The 22,327-nt window shown below is 40.2% G+C and overlaps 1 protein-coding gene across 1 annotated transcript in view; it reads left to right on the top strand.

The window, feature by feature from the left end:
• The first annotated feature begins 601 nt into the window (after nucleotides 1–601).
• Ccdc93 (CCC complex scaffolding subunit CCDC93) overlaps nucleotides 602–22,327 on the top strand; it is a 73,948-nt gene continuing 52,222 nt past the window's right edge. Inside the window, exons 1-6 of the mRNA XM_090342929.1 lie at nucleotides 602–752; nucleotides 5,040–5,153; nucleotides 6,742–6,836; nucleotides 14,781–14,892; nucleotides 18,382–18,480; nucleotides 20,280–20,336. Coding sequence (XP_090199055.1) covers nucleotides 711–752; nucleotides 5,040–5,153; nucleotides 6,742–6,836; nucleotides 14,781–14,892; nucleotides 18,382–18,480; nucleotides 20,280–20,336 — 519 coding nt within the window. The 5' untranslated portion in view covers nucleotides 602–710. The remainder of the gene's footprint in view (nucleotides 753–5,039; nucleotides 5,154–6,741; nucleotides 6,837–14,780; nucleotides 14,893–18,381; nucleotides 18,481–20,279; nucleotides 20,337–22,327) is intronic.

The following is a 22,327-nucleotide window of genomic DNA, read 5'->3' as shown; positions in this document are numbered from 1 at the left end:
AGCTACAGAAGTCCTCGTTCTAAAGAGAGGTTACTTTCCCCAGGAAGACCCAGAAACCTGCTATGGAGTGGACCAGGGGACGGTGGCTAAGAAGCCCGGGCCACGGGCTCTGCGCAGGAAGCAGCCATGAACAATCCCTTCGTCCACATACCCAGAAAGCGGCGCAGGCGAGCGGGGGACAGGGCTGGATCTGGAATCTCCCAGCTTATCCGCGCTACGCCTGGCTCAGGAGGTCGGGGGCTCCCGAAGTTCGGCTGGTGGACAAAACCAGAATCGCTGGGGAGATCCGATGCCTCGAGAAGGGTGAGAAGGAGCTGGAATGCAAAATGTCCTTAACTTGAAGAAAAGAAAGAAAGAAAAAAAAAACACCTTTCACAATGCGCGGGGGGTGGCGGGGAGGAACCTCACAGACGCGGCGTAAAGCCCCACGCACAGCCCTGACCCGGGATAGGGAGAACAGGTACGGTGGGACCCGGCCTCGCCCAGCCTCTCCCAGCCTCGCCAGCTGGAGTCGCACAGGCGCAGTGGAGCTGCGCTCTGGCTCCACTGCGCATGCTCTGCTGGGCCGCGCTTCCCGGCCAGCGGCGGCGGCAGTGGCAGAGGAAGTTTCCGCTTTGCGCTCCACCCCGGTAGCCGCTTGGCGGCTGGGACAGCTGGCTCCAGGCGCTTGGCGGGGTTCGCTACCGGCCCCCCGTCACCCCTATCGGAACATGGGGTTGCCCAAGGGGTCGGAGGGCCAGGGTCTGCCTGAGGTAAGGACCTCCCTTCCTGTCACGCCCGGGCTTCTGAGGACAGGGCCCGGCCTGGGGGCTGCGTGCGCTGCGGGGCCTGCGGGGCCTCGGGTTTACCCCAGCCCGGTCCTAATGCGCCTCCACCGCGAGGGAGCCCCGCAACCACCGGAGAGGGGCAGCGCGCGCCCCTGCGTGGCCGGGGCGGCGGCCGGGTGGGCAGACTTGCGGGGGTTCCGTGGAGGGGGGGGGCTTCCCAGGCACACAGCTGCCCCGACGCGGTCCTGAGCCCCGCCGGGTTCCCGGGGTAACCCTCCCCCGCCCCACGCCCCCCGGCTGTCCCGGGCGCGGCGGGAGTTCTCTCCGAGGGCGGAGGCTCGGGAGCGCAGCCGTCACAAGACGGGTCTGTCCAGGTCCGAGAGTGCAAAGGGCGGTGACCTTGGAAACCAGTCCCCACGCCGTCCGGGCCGCGGGGGGAGTGTGTGGGGGGGGGTCTCAGGGACCAGCTCCGCCCTTCTGGCTGTCCGCAGGGTTTGCAGCTGCAGGAAGTTTGGGAGGCCGGGAGGGAGGTGTCGGATGTGGGGACCGCGCTCTTCCGCGGTGTGGAGTGGCCGCGACCGAGCCCTGGGGCAGAAACGTGGCTGCCCCTCCCACAAAGAGGATCGTAAGGGTAATGGTACTGAAGTACTCACTGGATCCTAGCGGGACAGGATCAAGTCCCCAGCGATTGTCACATTTCTGCGTTGGCTGGGAATAAAGAGGAACTGCTTCTTTTCCTGGGCTGCAGACATCATTCATTCATAGAAGTAGTTTGCATCTGTCTGTCTTCCCTTCCTGTTCATTTGCTCAGAAGCTAGCATAGTTGACAATTCCGAATCGTAATGGGCAACGTCGTGTCTATACCGAGGTTGTGATGCAAGCATTGGGCCAGGGACTGATTTCTTGGACATAGTATGGAGACCGGTGTCATGCCTGCCTGTGAACAGCCTTGCTTTTCTGAGCCCATGGCAAATCCTCAGCTCTTTCATCCTCCTGATTTTCAGAATCCCCATGCTAGCAGTGGAAGGACTGTGGGGTCATCGCTGTAGCTTGGTCAGGATACAAGTTTATTTTGTTGTAAGAACTGCTGGTCCGTGTGATGTTGTCAGAACTCCATCTTTAGGTGAAACCTACATGCACATTCCTTTTTCTTTTTCTTTCCACCTGGGACAGTGAAGACTAAGATGTTCCTGTGATATTTGAAGCTTTGTCACTTCTTCATTCTAGCTTTCTTTTCAAGTTTTACTTGGGCTTTTAGATTCTTTTCTAGTCTTCTTATTTCTACTTTAAATCCTCCAAGCCAATGAGGGATTTTCTAAGATAATAAGCAAATCTGCTTGAGAGAAGGACTGATTTGTCTTTTCCTAAAGCTTTAGACAGTTCTGGCAATCCATAGGAAGTCACACTGAATATAAGCAAATTACTATCAATGACTAGTCTGTCATCCAGCTGTCACTACTGCAGTTAATTCAATATGCTCAGCTTTTGAAACTCTTTTTGTATGACTGTGAAAGAAAGCTAGACTTGACCCTCCCTTCTAGTTTATATGAACTACAGTGCAGCGCAATCGAAAATTTATTGGGTCTAGTTTAAGAGCTCACAGTCATTCATCTTTATCAGACTCTTAGTTTTAACAACTGAGTGTATTTAACCACCTTGCAAGCTTTTTATAGTTTCTAGAAAAGGTGTCCTTTTTATTTCCCATGAAGTAATGGCTTTTTTCCCCCATTGTTTCACTGTTTATCTGCAAAATGAACTTTGATGAAACATTAGCATTCAGTATCTTGTGTCAGTTAATTCACAGGTTATTTTGCAAAAGTACAGTTCTCCATACTGGGGGTGTGTAGACATGAAGCAGGGGCAAACATCTGCCTGTGGGTGTTCTTTACATATGAGTTAGACAGGGTTATCCTCCTGTCATGTATTTTTACTCTTTCTAGAAGTGTGCTCATGACAACTGATCACCAACAAAATAAACAAGTCCTATTTTATGTCCCAAGAGGTCTAAGAAAATATGTCATCTGATTTTCTTTTGCTATATAGTAGGCCATAATTGCTCTTTGTTTCCTCTTTTCCTTTTCTATCTTCACTTGTAGATGTTTGTCAAACTTTCCAAAATCGTTTGCAGAAGTTGTGAATAATTAATATAACTGTATACTAGGAACTACTCTGTAGTAGTCCACTAAGGACTAGTAAAAGTTAATCTTTACAATCTTTGATGGACTGGATTCTTTGATAGAGGGGTATATGGAGAAAATGATCCGAGGCTCAAGGCCGTCACCGACCCTATCTCAAGCAATTATTAGTTCCATCTCTAATAATTGGGTGTTCAGCTTTATGTTAATGTGCATCCATCCTCTTTTTGCTGACAGCTTGCACTTCAAAACAAAATTTACTTTGTACTGTCAGTGTCATGACAGTGGAAATGTTTTGCTACTTTGTAACTTGTTTAGGTCCTGCACTTAATGTATCAAGCACCTAGTTCTGTATTTTAACATGTGTGCCCTTTAAGCTAAATGTTTTTGGTAAAGAGGATTAAACACACATGTGATACATAGGTCCTCTCCTGAGCCAGTTAACAGTTTAGTGAGAAAGGTAGGTATGTACCCCAAACCAACCATGACACAAAGAAGGGGCCAACACTTAATTATATATGAATGGCATAAAATAGAAATGCAGAAATGACTGTTTTGAGCTAGATATGTAAGGAATAGTTATATTTTGATGTATTCAATAAGATTTGATGGTGATTTCTGCTTGGTTTGAGAATACTGAGGGAAAGGGATGGTGTGACCAGTGGAAAAAATGAGAAACAATGTTTGTCTGAGTTGGCTGAAGCTGCTTTCAGATTATCCTTGTTGGGTGGAAGATAAAGGATGAAGCTAAAAAGGAAAGTTGCAGCCAGAGATCTGAATGCCAACCCAAGAGATGTGGAGGGTTTTGTTGGTTTTTTTTTGTAGACAGATTATGATGCATTGTGATGAGGGCTAAGATATGAGTTCTCATGAAGAGTAATGGGGAAACTTTGGGAAGAACTAGACAGCATAAATAAACTGGGAGATTGGAAAGCAACTGGAATAGTCATAGCATGAAAGTATGAATGAAAGGGGAAGATAAATGTAAAATGTACAATAAAGGAAGGTTTCATTGGCATTGTCATATGCAAGAGTAGTCAAAGATGAGTTTGGGAATCTTTGAGCTAAGGTGTATTGGTGTTTTGTATAGAAAGGTGGTGCCTTTTGATTTTCTATAATAATGGAAGGGAGGAAAGGCAGTTCAAGAAAGTAAAAGTACTAGATGGGAAAGTATTAGACTATTAGACACATTTACATAGTAGTGGAGAAAGGAAGGATATAAATTTATAACTTTGAACCAAATCCATTTACATATGCTAGATGACATTATTTTTAAGGCAATCCTATTATGTGGCAACAATTACCCTTTAATATATATGGGGTGAAAACCTTACTTGTGTTTGCTTTAGAAACCAAAAGGGATTGTGCCGGGAGAAATACATATTTGAATTCTTTCTTTTGTTCTTATTTCTCTTGTTAATGATTTCCAGACTTGGATGAGTATAAAGTTTTTAAAATGTCTTTTTTCTTCCGATAAGGAGCTTATACTTTAGTTGAGAAACAGATCAAGCAAACTGTTGAAGTGTGGTAACACACACTTCAGCAGGCTAAGCAAGAGGATCCAGAGGTCTAAACCAGTCTGAAGAACAACATAATCCTATTTAAAGAAAAAGGGGAGCGGGAGAGGAGGAGACTGAGTGTAGCCTAGTGGTAGAGTGCTTGCCTAGCATGCATGAAGTCCTGGGTTCAATTCTGCAGTACCACATACAGAGAGAAAAAGCCAGAAGTGGTGCTGTGACTCACTTGGCAAAGTACTAGCATTGAGCACAAGTGCTCAAGGACAGTTCCCAGGCCCTGAGTTAACGCCCTAGGACTGGCAAAAAAATAAAAATAAATGTAAATTTTAAAAAGTGAAACAAAGAAAACTTAGAAGGAGATACTGTCCACTAGTTTTTCATTCCCCTAGATTCCTGTAGCCTATAATGAGCAGTTTGCTTCTACCTAAGAGGATTAAAAGTATATTGAAGGCTGTCAGCCCATCCTTTGGGACACAGTCTGCTTGCTTCTGTGTGATGTTTGTCAAATTTATAATGAATTTTGTACAGTGATTCAACCAATCTCACTTGTTCCTTTGCAATGAGATTGTGGTGTCATGGTTGAAGGTAGATTTTACCATCCACATTTGTTCTTTTTCTAGGTGGAAACAAGAGAAGATGAAGAACAAAATGTCAAGCTGACTGAAATTCTGGAACTCTTGGTTGCAGCTGGATATTTCAGAGCAAGAATTAAAGGCTTGTCACCTTTTGACAAAGTAAGAAGAAACCATTCTTACCATTCATTACATGTGTCTTATCAGGATGACTATGGCAGACAGAGGAAGAGATTATGTCTTTACCTCCTCCATTTCCATGTTTCCATTCCTCTTAGTACAAACTCGTTATGGCTGTATTAAAATTTCCTAAAGAAAGTAATGTCAGTAGATACAGGTGAATCTTCTGTGTACAAACTTTTAGAAAATGCAGGCAAGCAAGAGAAACAGTTTCTCCACTAAGGAAGCTACAGTTTGGGTACAGATTATAAAGTTGATGTTCACAAATAAGCTTAGTTAATAATGAATTAAACCAAGTCAGCATGCTCCTAAACAGTTGACAGATAATCTGTAGAGGAAATATGCTCTGAGTTTCCAGGAGGGAAAAGCCACTGCTGCTTACAGTTGAGCAGTGCCATGAACAATTACTTTGCACAGGACATAGTAATAGGTGTTAAGGGCACAGAGCCAAAACAGTAGGTCCTCTTAAGGAGCAGTACTTTTGTTATAAACAGAAGATAAATAAAGCAATGTACATGGAATACATGGACTGATGCAGGAAATGGTTCAGTGGTCCAAGACCAATGGCAGGGTAGGGCAGGGAATCTTTGGGAAACCAGGGCTTAGTGCTTCATCAATTACAGTCCTGGCTTGGGCATATGAGAATTGTCCTGAGTTGTTTTGTAACACAAAACAACCTCACCCTTGAACCTCTAGTTGTTTCCATGTAGGTTGGGGCCTGGAATTTTAATAGACATCACCCTTGAATCTAAAATGCAGCCAGAAAAAAGATTCAGTGATTTTTCAAATATCATGCTACATCTGAAAAGGATTTTATTTTAAAGTGGATTTTTAGCCTAAGCCTCATTTTCATCTCAGAAAACTTCTAAAGGCGAAGTACAGTGGTGGTTCACATTTGTGTTAGGTAGATGAGACTAGTAAGATATATGGAAAATAAATGAGCCAAAACATATCAGCCTTTTGATGCTCAGATACTTGGTCTGCAAAATACAAATTTCTGTGGATGTGGCATATTGGAAGTTTAAGAAACCTTTCAGGGGACCAGGAATATGGCCTAGTGATAGAATATCTAGCATCACGAAGACCTGCGTTCGATTCCTAGGTACCACAAACACAGAAAAGGCTGGAAGTGGTGTTGTGCTTCAAATGGTGCTGTGTTAAGAGTGCTGACCTTGAGCTCAAGAACCCAGGGACGGTGCCCAGGCCTTGAGTTCAAGCCCCCCAGGATTGGCCAAAAACAAAAAAGAAACTTTCAGTAGAGAATTAATGTCTGTCTCCTTTACTAGGAAGAGAAGCTATGTGTAATGTTTTCATTTTATAGTAAAGTCAACTTCTCAGTCACATGGCCAGCAGCTGATATACTGGACAGCATAGGTACAGAACATTTTCACCATTGCAGTTTTACATGGTAGTGCTATTTTAGATGGATCATACGAAAGGAGAACACATTTTCTCTCTAAAGATGTATAATTTTGTTTGTTTGTTGAGTCTTTATAAACTAATAATTTATCAACCTTCTGCTTTCTTTCCTTTAGAAGCAAAAAACAAACATTTGGTGTGTTTCTTACAGGTAGTAGGAGGAATGACTTGGTGTATCACCACTTGCAGCTTTGACGTAGATGTTGACTTGCTCTTTCAGGAAAACTCTACAATAGGTCAAAAAATGTAAGTTATTAGAGTTTCCCATGGAAGAACCTAAACAGAGGGAGAAGGGACTTTTTTGGAGAAGTAGTAACTATGTGTTTCTATTATGTATTTTTTTCATTTTCATGTTATACTGTTAGTGTCTATCAGTGTTTATCTATTTTATTTATTTATTTCTAAGGGTTTTCATACATGTCCCAGACAGGCCTGGAACTTGCAATCTTCTTACCTCACACTCCCAAATGCTAGGATTATAGGTATATGTCACCCTGTCCTGTTGTATTTTATTTTATTTATTTATTTTGTGGTACTGGCCTTGCACTGTATTTGTTGTTAACATAAACTCTTACATTGTTTACATGTAGATCCTCTCCAGTACTTGTAACCCTAGCTTAGTTAGTCTTGACCATGTAACATATCTATTTTGCTTTTTTACACACCTATTTTGGGTACTATTCATTTGCTTAAATAATGCAAATTAAGTAAAATATAATTGTGTCAGAAAATAGTTCACTAGCTGTGTTGCAAAGCCATATTTACCTTACAAAACAAATTATCTGTGCTGTTAGCATCCTTATCATTATTCTCTTCCTTGATTCTATTCTGTTACTTTAATTTTTCTGATTTCATTTTAAAATTTAATTTCCTTGCCAAAGATATACAGTGGAACAAACACAGTGTATTCAATTATTGGTGCTGGCAAAACTGGGCAGCCACATGCAGAAAACTAAAAATTGATTCTAGCCTTTGACATGCACAAGCATTAAAGTGCATCAAAGACCTCAATGTTAGACCGGAAACCATGGAACTGCTACATGATAAATAGGAGAGACACTGGAACTCATAGGCACAGACAAAAGTTTCCTGAACAGGGAAACAACAGGGTCACAACAGATTGGAGAGACTCGATAAATGGGACTACCTAAAAATAAAAAGTTTCTGCACAGATAAAAGCGTAGTCGCAAAAGTAGAGACACCCAACCAACTGGGAAAAGATATTTACCATTAATACATCTGACAAGTGCATAATATCCAGTATCTGCAGGGAACTCAAGAAACTAATTCCCCTCAAACCCAACAAACCATTCACTAAATGGGCAAGGGAACTAAAGAGAGACTTATCAGAAGAAGAGATTAAAATGGAAGAAAAGCATATGAGAAAATGCTCATCATCCTTGGTCATAAAGGAAATACAAATAAAAACAACGGTAAGATACACCTTACCCTAACAAGAATGGCCAAGATTTTGAACTAAGACAATGACACTTGCTTGTGGGGTTGTGGAGAAAAAGGAACCCTACTAAAACTGTTGGTGGGACTTTAAATTAGTTCAGCCTCTCGGGAAAGCAGTGTGGAGGTTTCTTAAGAACTGAAAATTGACCTTCCCTACGATCCAACCATACCATTCCTGGGCATCTACCCTGAACATCATAATCCAAGATATGATAAGGACACCTGCTATGCTATGTTCATCTCTGCACTATTCACAATAGCCAGGTGATGGAAACAATCCTGATGCCCTACTGGAGATGAATGGATACAGAAAATGTGGTGTGTGTATATATATATATATATATGTATATATATATATGCAATAGAATTATACATTGCCAACAGACAAGATAAAATAATGGCATTTGCAGGGAAGTGGATGAATCTAGAGTGAATCATATTGAGTGAGACAAGTCAAGACCAAAGGAACACGAGGCACATGGTATCCTTAATATGTTGCCACTAGATCCAAACAATACAAGAGCAAGGACTCAATATTTGCATACCCAATGCTATAGACATATTATTGGAAATATAAACACAAATACATAGACATAAAAACCTATGACTCTCTAGATATAATGTTTTATTTCAAAAATTTTTATGTATCTATAATATACAAACAAACCCTTAGCCTAATTTTGATTATATTCTAAAAATTAAGTGCCAGTGATTGCATATATATATTCCCTTCTTGAACAGTTATTTGTTAAACATGTCATTTGAAATATGATGTAAAAATCAATGTTAATAAATTCTTTAATAAAAAATGTAATTAACAAAAAATAAAATAAAATCGTATTAAATGAAGTAAGCCAGACCCACAGGAACATATGCTCAATGGCTTACCTCATTTGTAATAATTAGTACACATCTAGGGCTTTCCTAGCAGAGGATTACCATAGTACAAAAACTAGGTACAACAGGTCATATAGGACGAGACTAAATGAAAGGATCTCTAGGTTATGGAAACAGGAGCTGTATCTTGTATGATTGTTGTTCTTAATGTACTATGTTATTTCTCTTCTCATTTTTCCCCCCTTTGGTTAATCTCATAATGTTACAGTATCTGACTTTGTCACCTGGCACATTGTGTATACATTTATTTGTTTATTTGAAGTAGGAAAGCAAAGATGATTGGGAGGGGGTGGAGCAGGGAAATGGGGACAAAAAGATGAGAACGGATATCAATGTGTGAGAAGTAATGGACCTGTTGTCTGGTGAATATGACTGTAACCACTTTATACATTACAATAAAAAAGAGTCCTGTTGCCACACACACACACACAAAATTTAATTTCCTTTTAGATCTTGTATCATTAGGTCTTCCACCTTTTTTTTTTTGTCATGGGGCTTGAACTCTGGGCCCTGGCACTTTTCCTGAGCTCTTCAGCTCAAGGCTACTGCCCTGCCCCTGGGGCCCTACTTCCCATTTTCTAGTGATTAATTGGAGATAAGACTCTCAGGGTTTTTAGTGCCTGGGTTGGCTTTGAACCTTGATCCTCAGATCTCAGCCTCCTAAGTAGCTAGGGTTACAGGTGTGAGCCACCAGGCCTGGCTGATCTTCCACTTTTTTGAATGTACTAATATGTCTTTTACTTGATATACTTAGATTGAAGCATTTCGGATATGACTATGTTTAAATTTGCTTTCTTGCTACTTGCTTTGTATTTGTTTCAGTTTTCCTTTGTTCCTCTAATTTTTTTCTTCCTCCCTTTTTTGCATTGACAGGGTATTTTTCTATGGCTACTTTCTGTCTTCACTCAGCTTATGAATTATACTTTTACAAAAATGCAGTTACTGCCTTAATATTTATAATATACATTTAAGATTTTTAGCCAGTTTTCAAATAATATACATGTACAGGATGAGAACCTTACAACACTAGATTTAGTTTCTTGTTCTTCTTTGTGCAATATGTTAATTTCTATGTGGATTATAAACTAGATTATTAATACACTGTCTATTTTTACTTTAGGGATCAGCAAATTTTTTCCTGTGACGGTTTAGGCATAGTCACTGGTCTCTGTCATAGTAACTCAGCTTTGCTACCACAGTGTGAAAGCAGCATAAACATACACATGAGTGAACAGGACTGTGGGGAACTTGAGTGTCAACTGTGTGCCAGAAGTTGTGCTGGATAGGTCACATATTTTAATTTTTATTATCCCTGTTTTACCAATGGAACTGAGGCTGAAAAAAGCCAAGACCTAACGGCCATTATGTAAGAGTACTTTAATGTTCAGGCTGTTTATAATAATTTTTTAAATGAGAATTTCTAATAACTTTGTACTTTATCTCTTTCAAAAAGCAATAATCTGGATAGAAGTAAAAGATTTCCTTCTTGTATAAGGCAGAGCCTCATTTTACTCACCATTAACAAAATGGCATGAGCTCCTGGCTTGAGATTTTACCTATTGGTGCCCTGTCCAATCTTCTATACCTTGGCTTGGACTTGGGAGATTTTATTAGATCATTTGGGATAGCTATTTCTGATCCCAAGCCTATCAGTAAGCAACTGTCATCTTGGAAAGGCCATTTCCCAGGGCTGTGATTCCCTTATCTGTAAGAAACACAGAAACATATGGTTCTGTGACTTGTTCTTTAATTTTCAGAAGCATTACCCTCCCCCAGGTAAAACCACTTCTGAAAGGATTAAAGATGACATAAATATCATCTGAAGCAGTGATGTTAGAAAAGTGAAGCAAAGGAAAAGTGGGGGTGAGAATGTGGAGATACAGGACAGGCTGCCAGTATGAGTGGTAGGCCACTTAATTCTTCATTTTTCTAGAGTGGGCAAATGTTTGTCTCTAACCTTTCTGGAGGCCCCCCCCCCAAAAAAGAAAAAAAATGCAGTAAGTTACTCTGTTCATAGTTGATATAAAAGAAGGAAATTTGGTTCCTAAGAAGCTAAGGCCAAAGGATATTTTGAAAAGTTGCTCATTAAAAAGAACATAAATTTTACCTCTTTCCTTCCTCTCTTCTCTCCCTCTTTTCTCTCCCTCCCTTTCTCTGTCCCCCAATCTTTCCCTCTCCTTCCCTCTTTCCCTCTTCTCCCTCTTTGTCCCACTCTTGTCCTCTCCCTTCCCTGATTTTCCTTCCTTCCCCCCCCCACTGTCATCACCTCTCCTCCCACTTCTTCAATCCCTTTTCCTCTTTATTCTGCAATCCCCTCTATGCCATCATTGTCTGAAATGGTGAGCCAGATGAGATTTTATACCCCTTAAGGTGTTTGTCACCAATAAAAAACTGATTAGCACAATTTCATTACTTTAACCTGTCACATAAACTCTAGAATCTTCTTTCTATGCTTTTGTTTGCAGACCTATCCCATATCTAATTTACTGTGAAGTCTGATTCCTAAATATTCCTTAGTGTTCTTTGGTTTGTTAACAGTTGCTCTACTCCCTCTAGAGCCTCAAACCTTGTCTTTCCCTAGGCCATCTCACGCCTGCAATCGCATCCCACCTAGGTGTTCTCTCACAGGCCATTCACTCTCAATCTCAGGCAAATTTTTTATTTTTAAATTAAAACCACAAGTGGATTTTAATTATTAATAACATTTTAAACAACAGCACACATTACTAGAAAAGGTAAAGTCTAGGATTTAAAATTGCCTTGAAGGAGAATTTGATGTTAGTCCTTTTTTTTTTTTTCTGAAGTCTTACAAGAAAATAAAATTGGGAATTTTGCAGTTTTTGCAAGTTTTGAAAGTATCACATGTACCTGTAAGAAAATGTTTATACTGAAAGTAAAACATGTTGGAGGAAAATGGTGTCTTGTATCTAATTTGATATAAACTCATTTCACATATAAATGAAGATTTTTAGAAAATTGTTTTTGAAGTTTTTTGTTCTTTGCAATTTTGTTTCTATTTGGTGTCTGCTCTTTGGTTTCTACCTAGGCTTATCTGCCCAGCTTCTGAATAGAAAAATGGTCTGTTGTTTTCCCTTGTCTATGTTAATAAGAAAGCCTTCATAAGGATTCCTGTTGACAATGGTGGTTTTGTATTCTTTTTATTTGGTTGTCTCTCATCTGGATAAGTCTAGTTCATTCACTTAATTTTGTAAAATGTTTCCCTGTTGAAGTGATAGTCTAGGCAAATTCCATTCCTTAGCAAGTGTGTCACCATCAATTTTTTCATGCTATGACTTGTGTATGTCTGTATCTGATACTTCCATTAGTTGAAAAGTGAGGCAGGGGTTAGTAACTGTTGTGTTTATCTGTAAGCTTTTATAATTTTTAAGTGTTGTTCTTTAAAGTCTGTGTTTGTCTCCACATAACTATATTCATGTCCTTTTTTTTTTCTTTTCTGGGCGGGACGTGGGGGGAAGCTGATCAGAAATTTTTCTGGATCATTACTTTGTGAATGAATGTTCCAAAAAGGATGTGTTATAGCCCTTAAAAACTGTTTTTCTTCATAGCTGCTTCCTGTTTTGTTGCAGCTGTTGTAGAAGTTGAACTTCCTTTTCTGTCTTCTTTGGTGCCTCTTTAAGATTTGGTGACTGTCTGACTTCTGGAGCATTCAGGAAATATGTCATTAGAATACATACATTCATATGGATTCTGAGGAGGCTTTGGACCTTGTTGGTCTCAAGCCCTACTGTGTAGGGCAAAAATCAGTCCAAAATTTGTAACTTACAAATCTGAGAAATTAACTGTGGCATGCAGCTTGGTTCTCTCTTGCTCTTGGACCTGAGGCAACTGAATATTGCACACAGTCTGACCACCAGTCTACATGGTGACTTTGTAGCTATACAGCACTCCTTTGAGGCTATAGGTGAGGCTAGGGAAAGAGGATCACTGGAACTAAGCCATGTATTTCCTAGTAGTTTTCTGTTGGTCCCTTGTGTTAGTTAGAATAGCAACATTGAAGAAACAATTGATTTATAAGGCTTATAGGTTATGACTTCTTTTTTTTTTTTTGCCAGTCCTGGGCTTGAGCTCAGGGCCTGAGCACTGTCCTTGGACGTTCTCAAGGCTAGAGCTCTACCACTTGAGCCTCAGCACCACTTCCGGTTTTTTTCTGTATATGTGGTACCGAGGAATCGAACCTGGGTCTTCATGCATGCTAGGCAAGCACTTTAACCACTAGGCCAAACTCCCAGCCCAGGTTATGACTTCTTAAGTAAGATATATAATGGTAACATTAAAAGAGGAAGATTACAAAAATATTTTTTATGAGGAGTATTATTGGGAAAGAAAATTCAGGTTTTAAGTAGGATAGTTAGGGTTGGATGTTATAGGAGCTGAGACTTGAGGATAGATGATCTCAGGCAAAGGGAAGCCTGCCTGTATTTTAGTACTACACCATGTATTGTACTATTTAACTTTCACAACACTCTTTGAATAGATAGGATGTAGGAGTTGTTCATTTTATGAGGATAGTATTGGACCAGGTGAGTTGCCGGCCAGAAGTTCCAGAGGGGTATGGGAGCCTAGAATTAGATCCACATTTAATTCATTCCCTTTAAATAGTTGTCAGTAAGAGGAAAGTGTACTGAGCACTTAACAGCTGGGGAGTTGACTAAATGTAATGTCTTAGTATTCAGGAGGCTGATACAAGAGGATTGTAAGTTTGATGCCACTCTATGCTAAATAGATGAATATATAAAGGCTGACTACGCACCCTTAATGTGATTATGCTAAAATCTTAGGCTAGGAAATCTGCATGGTGACCTCTGCAGTTGTCCTTTTTCCTGATTTTTAGGAAGTTAGGGGAACCGTATTGAGATGTAGGGGAAAGCTGAGTGGGGGCTAGTGTACCTTTGTATTCTGACTTTGTCCTCATAACTCTATATACACACCCTGCAGTGTTTCCTTCCATGTTACTCTTCCAGCAACATTAGTGACTTGTAGTTCCCATGTGCTACTGAGACTTCCAAATGTTTTTAGGAAGACAAGTTTAAAAGGGTTATAAGTCCTGTGGTCCACTAGCTATATCTTTCTGTATTTCAGGTCTTTTGTGACCTGGATGAGTAGGCTGGCTCTAAGAAGCAGCAAGAACTGTCTCTAGGCAAGAAGTTGGACTGCATGGTGCTGAGGATTTCTACCTCTGGATTTTAAGCTACTGATTGGTGGATTATCTGTGACCCTGTGCAAACAGATTTGTAGCCACTGGAGGGAGCTCTTATCCTGCTGAATAGAAATATAGCTGAGGACTGAGGAAAGGCTGTGTTGGCCACATAACAGCCATATATGAAAAGACCTCACTCACTGAGTGAAGACACAAAAACAGCATTGGTGTTCATAAAGAAAATAATAAAAATACTGGGTATAGTGACACACTCCTGAAATTCCTGGTAAGTTGAAGGCAAGAAGATCATGACTTCAGTCCCAGCCAAGGCAACCAGGCAAAGTTAGTATGATTCTCTCTCAAAAAAATAAAACAAAAAAAGTGGCTGAGAACAATCCTTAAGTGGCTGAGTGCTTGCTTAGTAAGCACAGGCCCTGGCTTTAGTCCCCAGTACTTGGGTTAAAAAAAAAGTGTTTTAACATCAAAAAAGTAGGAAGAACAAAATCTTAGAATGAAAGATTTATGACCTTTGCACACATCCCTCAACGGTGCTGCTTTTTCTCACTTTGCAGTTCTGACATTGGTATGATCCTGGGCTGCAATCCCAGGCTTGAGCAAAGTCTTTAGGCCACTCAGGGTATTCTGATCTGCACTGTTTGTTTGTTTTCCCTGCATAGATCTCTATCCGAGAAGATTGTGTCTGTCCTTCCAAAAATGAAGTGCCCACACCAGCTAGAGCCCCACCAGATCCAGGGCATGGACTTCATCCACATATTTCCTGTTGTGCAGGTGAGATCTTCCACATGCTTCCTGGCCTGCAAATTGTAGTTCTTTAAACAGATCTGGCTTTGGGGCTAAGTGATCTGGATCCTAGATCTAGTGGGTATGGTTTGGATTTGGTGCAGGAGGACATTGTAGTGTCATCATTCTCAAAATCCCTCTGGTACTCCTTATTCCCTTTTCGTAGTATCATCTCTGTGTTTTTTTTTCTTCTTCTTCCAGTTTTATGGAAAAGCATTACATTCATGTATTCATTCATTCTCAGGCTGTGGATCTGTTCCTGAGCTGCTTTATGCTCAAGGCTAGCACTCTACTACTACAGCCATAGCAACATTTGTAGATTTTTTTGTGAGTAATTTATTAGAGGTAAGAATCTCATGAACTTTCCTCCCCAGGCTGGCTTCAAACAGGGATCCTCAGATCTCACCCTCTGAGTAGCTGACAGTATTTTTGTAGGAAGTATAAAAACAATTTTATAGTTTTTTTTTAAATAATAAGATGGATGATAGAGTAATGTTTGTTTCAGACTATAGAACACATAACTGAGTAAATAAACTCACCAAAATCAACAAATCAGAACTCAAATGCACGCACGCGCACACACACACACACATGCACACATACACACACACGCACACACACAAATGCAAATAAATAATGAATATATATTGACATAAGACCAAGAAGTGGTAGTATGCCTGTAGATAGTACTTTATGTCTGATTTTGACAGTGTCTGAGGCATCTATTATAATTCTGTCTTAGCCTTTGAGGAAGGTGAGATTAGGAAGGCTGATAAAATGCAAATAACTTGGGGAATGGATAACTGAAGATCCTCAGGTAAACTCTGTATCCCAGGTCTTATGCCTTTTCTATTCTACCACTCTTGAAGCTGTTGAGAAAGAAGCTGCACAACCTTGGCCTGAAAAATCTTCATGTTCCACATTAGGGCTGTGGAATGTAGGAAGTAAGAGCATTGACTCCAGACTTACATGTTCCCATTGCGCCTCTGCCACTTTCTAGCCGTGGGACCTTGAGAAATGCCTTAACTTCTTGTTTGTTAAACATAAATAGCAATAGTGCCGACTTGATGGAATGAGAAGTAAGTTGATATGTGTGGAGAACTTAGAAGGACTGGCTAATCTTTGTAAATGCTCTACCTACCGAACACTGGCTTCTGTTATTACCTATTTACTAAGTCTAGTGGAATGAAATGTCTTCGATTTTGTAAATTTATAAATAAAAGTAATAAAATTGAGGCTGAGAGTTTAATTCATAATTTGATTTTTATGTTCCTTAGACTTCTGTCTCTGTGAGCCAAGGAGACAGTACTCATTCTTTTTGTGATTACAGAAACCTCCAAGAGTCATATCGTGAAGCTGTTAGCTTCTCCTAAAGTCTGGATGTCTAAGCATTAGATCTTGCTCTAGCCCATGCTCAAGTAGTGGGGAGAGCAAATCTATCCCAAATATTAGAAGATGAATGAGAAATGATCTTCCCAGTCAGCTTGGACATTTTGAGGTTCTCTTGGTGTTTCATGCTGTGAGTGTTCTGCTAGAGATACTCCCATCTGGGCAGGAGAACCTGGGCTAGTGATTACTATATTGCTTAGTTCATGGGCCTATAACATTCAAAAGCAGAAGTCGAGGTTGACCTGGAGTTGGCACTTATAGTTTTCCAGGTAAAAATATTTTTTAAAGGTAACTACTATGTTTCTTTCTCTATTATTTCTTAAAAGAAATGCCAAGAAGACAGTACTTCAAATTGCATATATTTAGCATTATGAAAAACTTACACCTGACTGAAGGTTTTTCCTGTTTTTAGGCACTAGTGAAAGGTTAATCAGAGACTCTAGTAGTTGGGAACTGTTCACGTCTTAACGTGATCTCTCATATTTACAACATTTGGCAAAGCTATTGTAACACTCTGAAAGTTAGCTGAGAAGAAAATGGGTCTAACTTCCAGGTACTTGCAATCTAGGATACATAATTTTCTTCCATGCTGGACATGAGTCCCATGAAGTGCATACTTGTCTCATGCTAGGGGGCTCTGACGTAGCCCGCCTGTCCAAGAGGTCCCCTCCTTCATTCTAGGAACTCCAAAACAGAGCTGTTACATGTCTGAAAGGACTCCACAGGCCATCTCTTTCTCCCATGATCACACTCTTTAGGGTCCAGACGAGGAATAACTATATCCTTGTTATATTGGATAAGTATATCTGATTCGTATAGGCATGACTGAAAAGGAAACAGACATGAACAATCAGAAACTGGGTTTCATGACCCCAAAAAAAGCAGAACTAAATTGAGCACTGTTGTGCATAGGGTACATGGTTCATAGTTGCCTATACTCACCCTGTACAACTACTTGCAAAACATGTCTTGAGCTACTGTCTTCTGAACATGGAACATAAGTCTACTTGCATAAGCAATTAGATCTTACCAGTGGTGCTGTGCTTTTAGTAAAAACACAACTGTTTTCCCCCCAAACTGCTTTGTAGATATAGCTTCTCTGTTGTAGAAAGAGTGGCAATCCAGACAAATGGCTTCCCTCTCCATTGTATCCTTCAGTTATGAAGGAAGTAAATGAATACAGATCGAAACATCAAAGGTTCTTTCTTCACTCACCCTCAGCACCTGGATCTCTGACAGAGCATGAGGGAGGGAGGGAGGGAGAGAGAGAGAGAGAGAGAGAGAGAGAGAGAGAGAGAGAGAGAGAGAGAGAGAGAGAGAGAGAGAGAGAGAGAGAGACTGTCTGTCTGTCTGTCTCTGCCTGTCTGTCTGTGTGTTACCTGGGGTATAACTTTTAGTTGTCAGCCTAGGGAAGCTAGGAACCATTTATTAGAACCCATTTTCCCACTAATCTTCCTTGGAAATGTCATGAGGTATAAGAGAGAATGTTGGGCTAACTCGGTAGGCTCTTGACTTAGTACTGTTCTTTAATCTGAATATCAGGATTTTTTCATCTGTTGCAGGAACAGTTGAACTTCGTATTCTCCATGGGGAGCACCCTGTCTGGTGCAAGCAGCACAGGCAATAGGTTTACATTAAGATCAGTCATTTGTACCCATTGCTGGGAGGATATTGTATCAGCCTTGTGCTTCAGATGCTTTCATATCACTCTAGTGTTATGCTTTCTTTCACTCCTCTAGTAACTCTGTGCCATCAGAAATATCAAGGTCATGTTTTCCCTTGACAGAGGCAGACCAAAGTTGGATGGTATGAGGCACAGCTTTAAAGCACCTATAAAGCTACTTAGCACTGGTCCCACTTAGAATTTTTGATGCCTAGCCAATTGCTTTTCCTATAGGGTAGCATATGTTAGCATATGCTGATTGTTTTTTTTTTTAATTTGTGTTTGTTTTATTCTGTTCTGTTTCTTTTTACCTAGTTAGCTCACCCAAGCCAATTTGAGCTCATAAAGTATGTTGTCTCTGAGCAACCTTCAATGCAATACAATTTCTTTCCTTTCAACTCACCTTTCCTTATTTTCTCCCCCAGTGGCTGGTGAAACGAGCTATAGAAACAAAAGAAGAAATAGGTGACTACATCCGCTCTTATTCTATAGCCCAGTTTCAGAAAACTTACAGTCTCCCGGAGGTCAGTATTGTGCCCTTCATTCTTTTTTTTTATTAAAGAATTTATTAACATTGATTTTTACATCATATTTCAAATGTCATGTTTAACAAATAAGTATTCAAGAAGAAATCTCTGTATACAGTCACTGGCACTTAGGTTTTAGAACATAATTAAAATTAAACATTAATCTATGTAATAAAACATTATGTCTATAGAGTATATAGCCCATCATAGATTTTCATGTCTATGTAGTTATGTTTCTATCTCCAAGACCATGTCTATAACATTGGGTCCCCAAATATTGAGTCCTTGCTCTTGTACTGTTTGGATCTAATATCTACATATTAAGGATACCATGCACCTTTTGTTCCTTTGGTCTTGACTTATCTCACTCAACATGATTCCTTCTAGTTTCATCCACTTCCCAGAAAATGCCATTAAAAAATGGAAAGTTTTATAAATTCCTCTTTTCCTCATTCTTCCTTCCTTTATTTTCTCTTTCTTTCTTTCTTTCTTTCTTTCTTTCTTTCTTTCTTTTTTCCAATATATTTTTTATTGTGATTAATAGAAGGGCCACACTACATTCACCAGATAAAAGGTACATTACCCTACAAACATTGATGCCCTTTCCCATTTGGTCCCCATTTCCCTCCCTCCACCCCTGTCCCTCATCTTGTTTCCCCCCTTCCCTATCCGATTTCAAATAACCAATCAAGCATATATACAGTATATCAGATAACAAGGTGAAATACTGTAACAATATGAGATAATCAAGGAACAGCAAAAGAGATGAAAGATAACATAGTACATTAAGGACAACAATCACTCATTATATGGCTTTTGTTTCTATATCCTGGAGGTCTTTTCATTTAGCATCATCCTACATGGACTTATATACCTGGGTTTTGCTCTATTGTAAATCTCTGCTAGGAGCCCAAGGTTTCTACTGATTATGACAAATGGGGGAAACCATTGAGCCTATTTTCCTTTGAGTTTGTCTTACTTCACTGAATAGGATTTTTTCTAAGTCTTTCCATTTCCTTACAAATGAGGTGATGTGGTTTTTTCTGACAGCAGCATAGAATTCCATTGTGTATAAATACCACATCTTGTTGATCCACTCATCAACTGAGGGGCATCTGGGTTGGTTCCATATCGTTGCTATGGCAAATAGTGCTGCAGTGAACATCATTATGCTAGTGGATTTAGTGTTTCCTTGTTTCTGGACGATTGGATAAATGCCAAGTAGTGGAATTGCTGGGTCATAGGGGAGTTCTATGTTTAGTCTTTCGAGGAACTGCCATACTGCTTTCCATAATGGTTGAAGGAGTTTATACTCCCACCAACAGTGTAGTAGTGATCCCTCCTGACCACATCCCCACCAGCATCTGTTGTTATTAGATTTCTTGATCCTGGCCATTCTCACTGGAGTAGGTGGAATCTTAGAGTTGCTTTGATTTGCATTTCTTTTATTTGTGCCCTTCATTCTTGTTCATCAAGAACAGCATCCGTGCATATTCAGAGACACCCAGGAAGGGGCAGAGTAGCTCAGGCCTAGGCACTACCTCTGAGCTCTTTTGCTTAAGGCTAGTGCTCTACCACTTTGGGTCAGTGTCACTTCTAGTTTTGTTGTTGTTTTGTTTTATTTTGCATAGTTAATTGGAGATAAGAGTCTCATGAAGACTTTTCTAAGGATTGAACCGTGATCCTCAGATGTTAGCCTTTCCTGAGTGGCAAGGATCCTAGGTATGAGCCACTGGTGCCTAGCCTCAGTTATTCTTTATCTGGGATTTACTTAATTCTTATATTTTGCCTTCCAGGATGATGACTTCAAAAAGAGAAAAGACAAGGCCATTAAGACAGTTGTTGACCTCTCTGTAAGTACCTTGCTTGTGTTTTTCTGTCCTAACCAAGCCTTCAGATAGCATTCATTTAAAGCACAAGTCACCTTTAGGGATTGCCTGGGAGCTGATCTCCAATGGGGGTGTGAAGTAGAATCTGCCAACATCTGTGTCCTTAGTTCTAGTTATGAACTAAGGGAAAAATATCCAGATGCTTCTTGATCCCAATGCAGGGGTGACTTGCATAGCTTTAGAGAGAGAAGATGAACTGGAGATGGTGAATTGAAGTTACTATGCCACCTTTATCTTTTTGGTAGCTTTGGTGAGCAGAATAGCTTCTGAACTTTGATGGAAAGTCACCTTACACATGATTATTGGGAGTCTACACATGTGCCTACTTCCCCAGCATGGAAAGTGGTAGAGCAAGAGAGAGTTTTGGTCCTTTTCAAAACACTCACAGCCAGAGGATCCTTGTCAGTAGTACTTCTTCTGGTCCATGAAGCTTTACAAAACTCAAGAGAATGAAGTCTCAATGCCTGGATGTACAGTTCTCTCTTTCAGAAGTAGCATATAGTGTTCCTTTCCTTGTGTCTTGTTCACTTCATCTAAATAACATCATACCTTCCATTCTACTGAAGCTTATGTGTAAGAGTCAACCATATTATATAGGTTGTAACCAGCTGGCTTAAATTCTAGGTGTAATTTTTATGCAAATAGCTCTTGGGTTGCATTGTATAATTTTCAAGATTGAGGTAGTCTGGTTTGTGTGGCTTTGTGAGTTAACTATGGAGTCTTTTTTTTTTTTTCAGTCTTGGGCCTTGAACTCAGGGTCTGGGCACTGTCTTTGGGCTTTTTCAAGGCTAGAGCTCTACCACTTGAGCCATAGCACCATGTCTGGCTTTTTTTTCTTCTAGCTTTTTTTCTTTGTATGTGGTATGAAGGAATTGAACCTGGGTCTTCATGCATGCTAGGCAAGCCCTCTACCACTAGGCCAAACTCCCGGCCTGAGTCTTTTTTAAAAAGATGCTGAACTGCATCATCTTGAGAGTGGTTTCTTATGGTTTCCCAAAGTGATTTCTCTGAAAAGAACATTGACTTGATAAAAGATATGATATGCTCCTATGAAACAGAAAAGTCTATGTCACTTTGTAATTGTAATTTGTATCTTTTAATTTTAATTTAATATCTTAATTTCATTTTAAAGTGGATGCGATTGAACACCGTTAAGATGGGGTACTAGAAATCAGGTATTGTCTTCTAATTTAGTGGTGGTATTAAATAGAAAGAAGAAATAATTATGTGACACTAGAGTAGGGTGTGTGTGTGTGTGTGTGTGTGTGTGTGTGTGTGTGTGTATGTACTGGTTCTGTGGTCCTGGGGTTTGAACTCAGGGCCTGGGTGCTGTCCCTGAGCTTCTTTTGCTCAAGGCTAACACTCTACCACCTTGCGCCACATCTCCACTTCCAGTTTTCTGGTGATTAATTGTAAATAAGAGTCTCATGGACTTTCCTGCCCAGGCTGAGTAGCTAGTGAGCCACCAGTGCCTGGTTACCAGATTAGTTTTCTTTCTTGGTTGTAACCTAGGTATTCAACTTAGAACATCCTAAAAGTTCTCTCTCTCTCTCTCCCTTTCTCTCCCTTTCTCCCCCCCCTCTCTCTTTCTCCCCCCCCCTCTCTCTCTCTCTCTCTCTCTCTCTCTCTCTCTCTCTCTCTCTCTTTCTCTTTTGTGCTGATACCAATACTTGAACTTAATAAAAGTTCTTTTTCTTTCTTTCTCTTTTTTGTACCAATACTAGTACTTGAACTCAGAAACTTTTGCTTGCACTCAGCTTCATTGCTTATAGCTAGTGCTCTACCACTTGATTTGTGCCTCCAATCTGGCATTTTTTTCTGGTTAATTCGGAGTTGGAGTCTCAAGGACTTCTTTGTCCAGCCTGTACAATATCAAGATCTGATTGAAAGTTCTTCTTTTAAAGATTGATAGATGCAGCTAAAGAAAACCAGTGCTAATCTCAACATAGAAATAG

The sequence above is a fragment of the Megascapheus bottae genome, chromosome 12 (genome assembly GCF_031878675.1).
Source record: "Megascapheus bottae isolate mThoBot1 chromosome 12, mThoBot2.hap1, whole genome shotgun sequence".
Classification (NCBI taxonomy): domain Eukaryota; kingdom Metazoa; phylum Chordata; class Mammalia; order Rodentia; family Geomyidae; genus Megascapheus; species Megascapheus bottae.
Note: the sequence above shows the minus strand (reverse complement) of the source record. Positions and strands in the feature narration are given on the sequence as shown.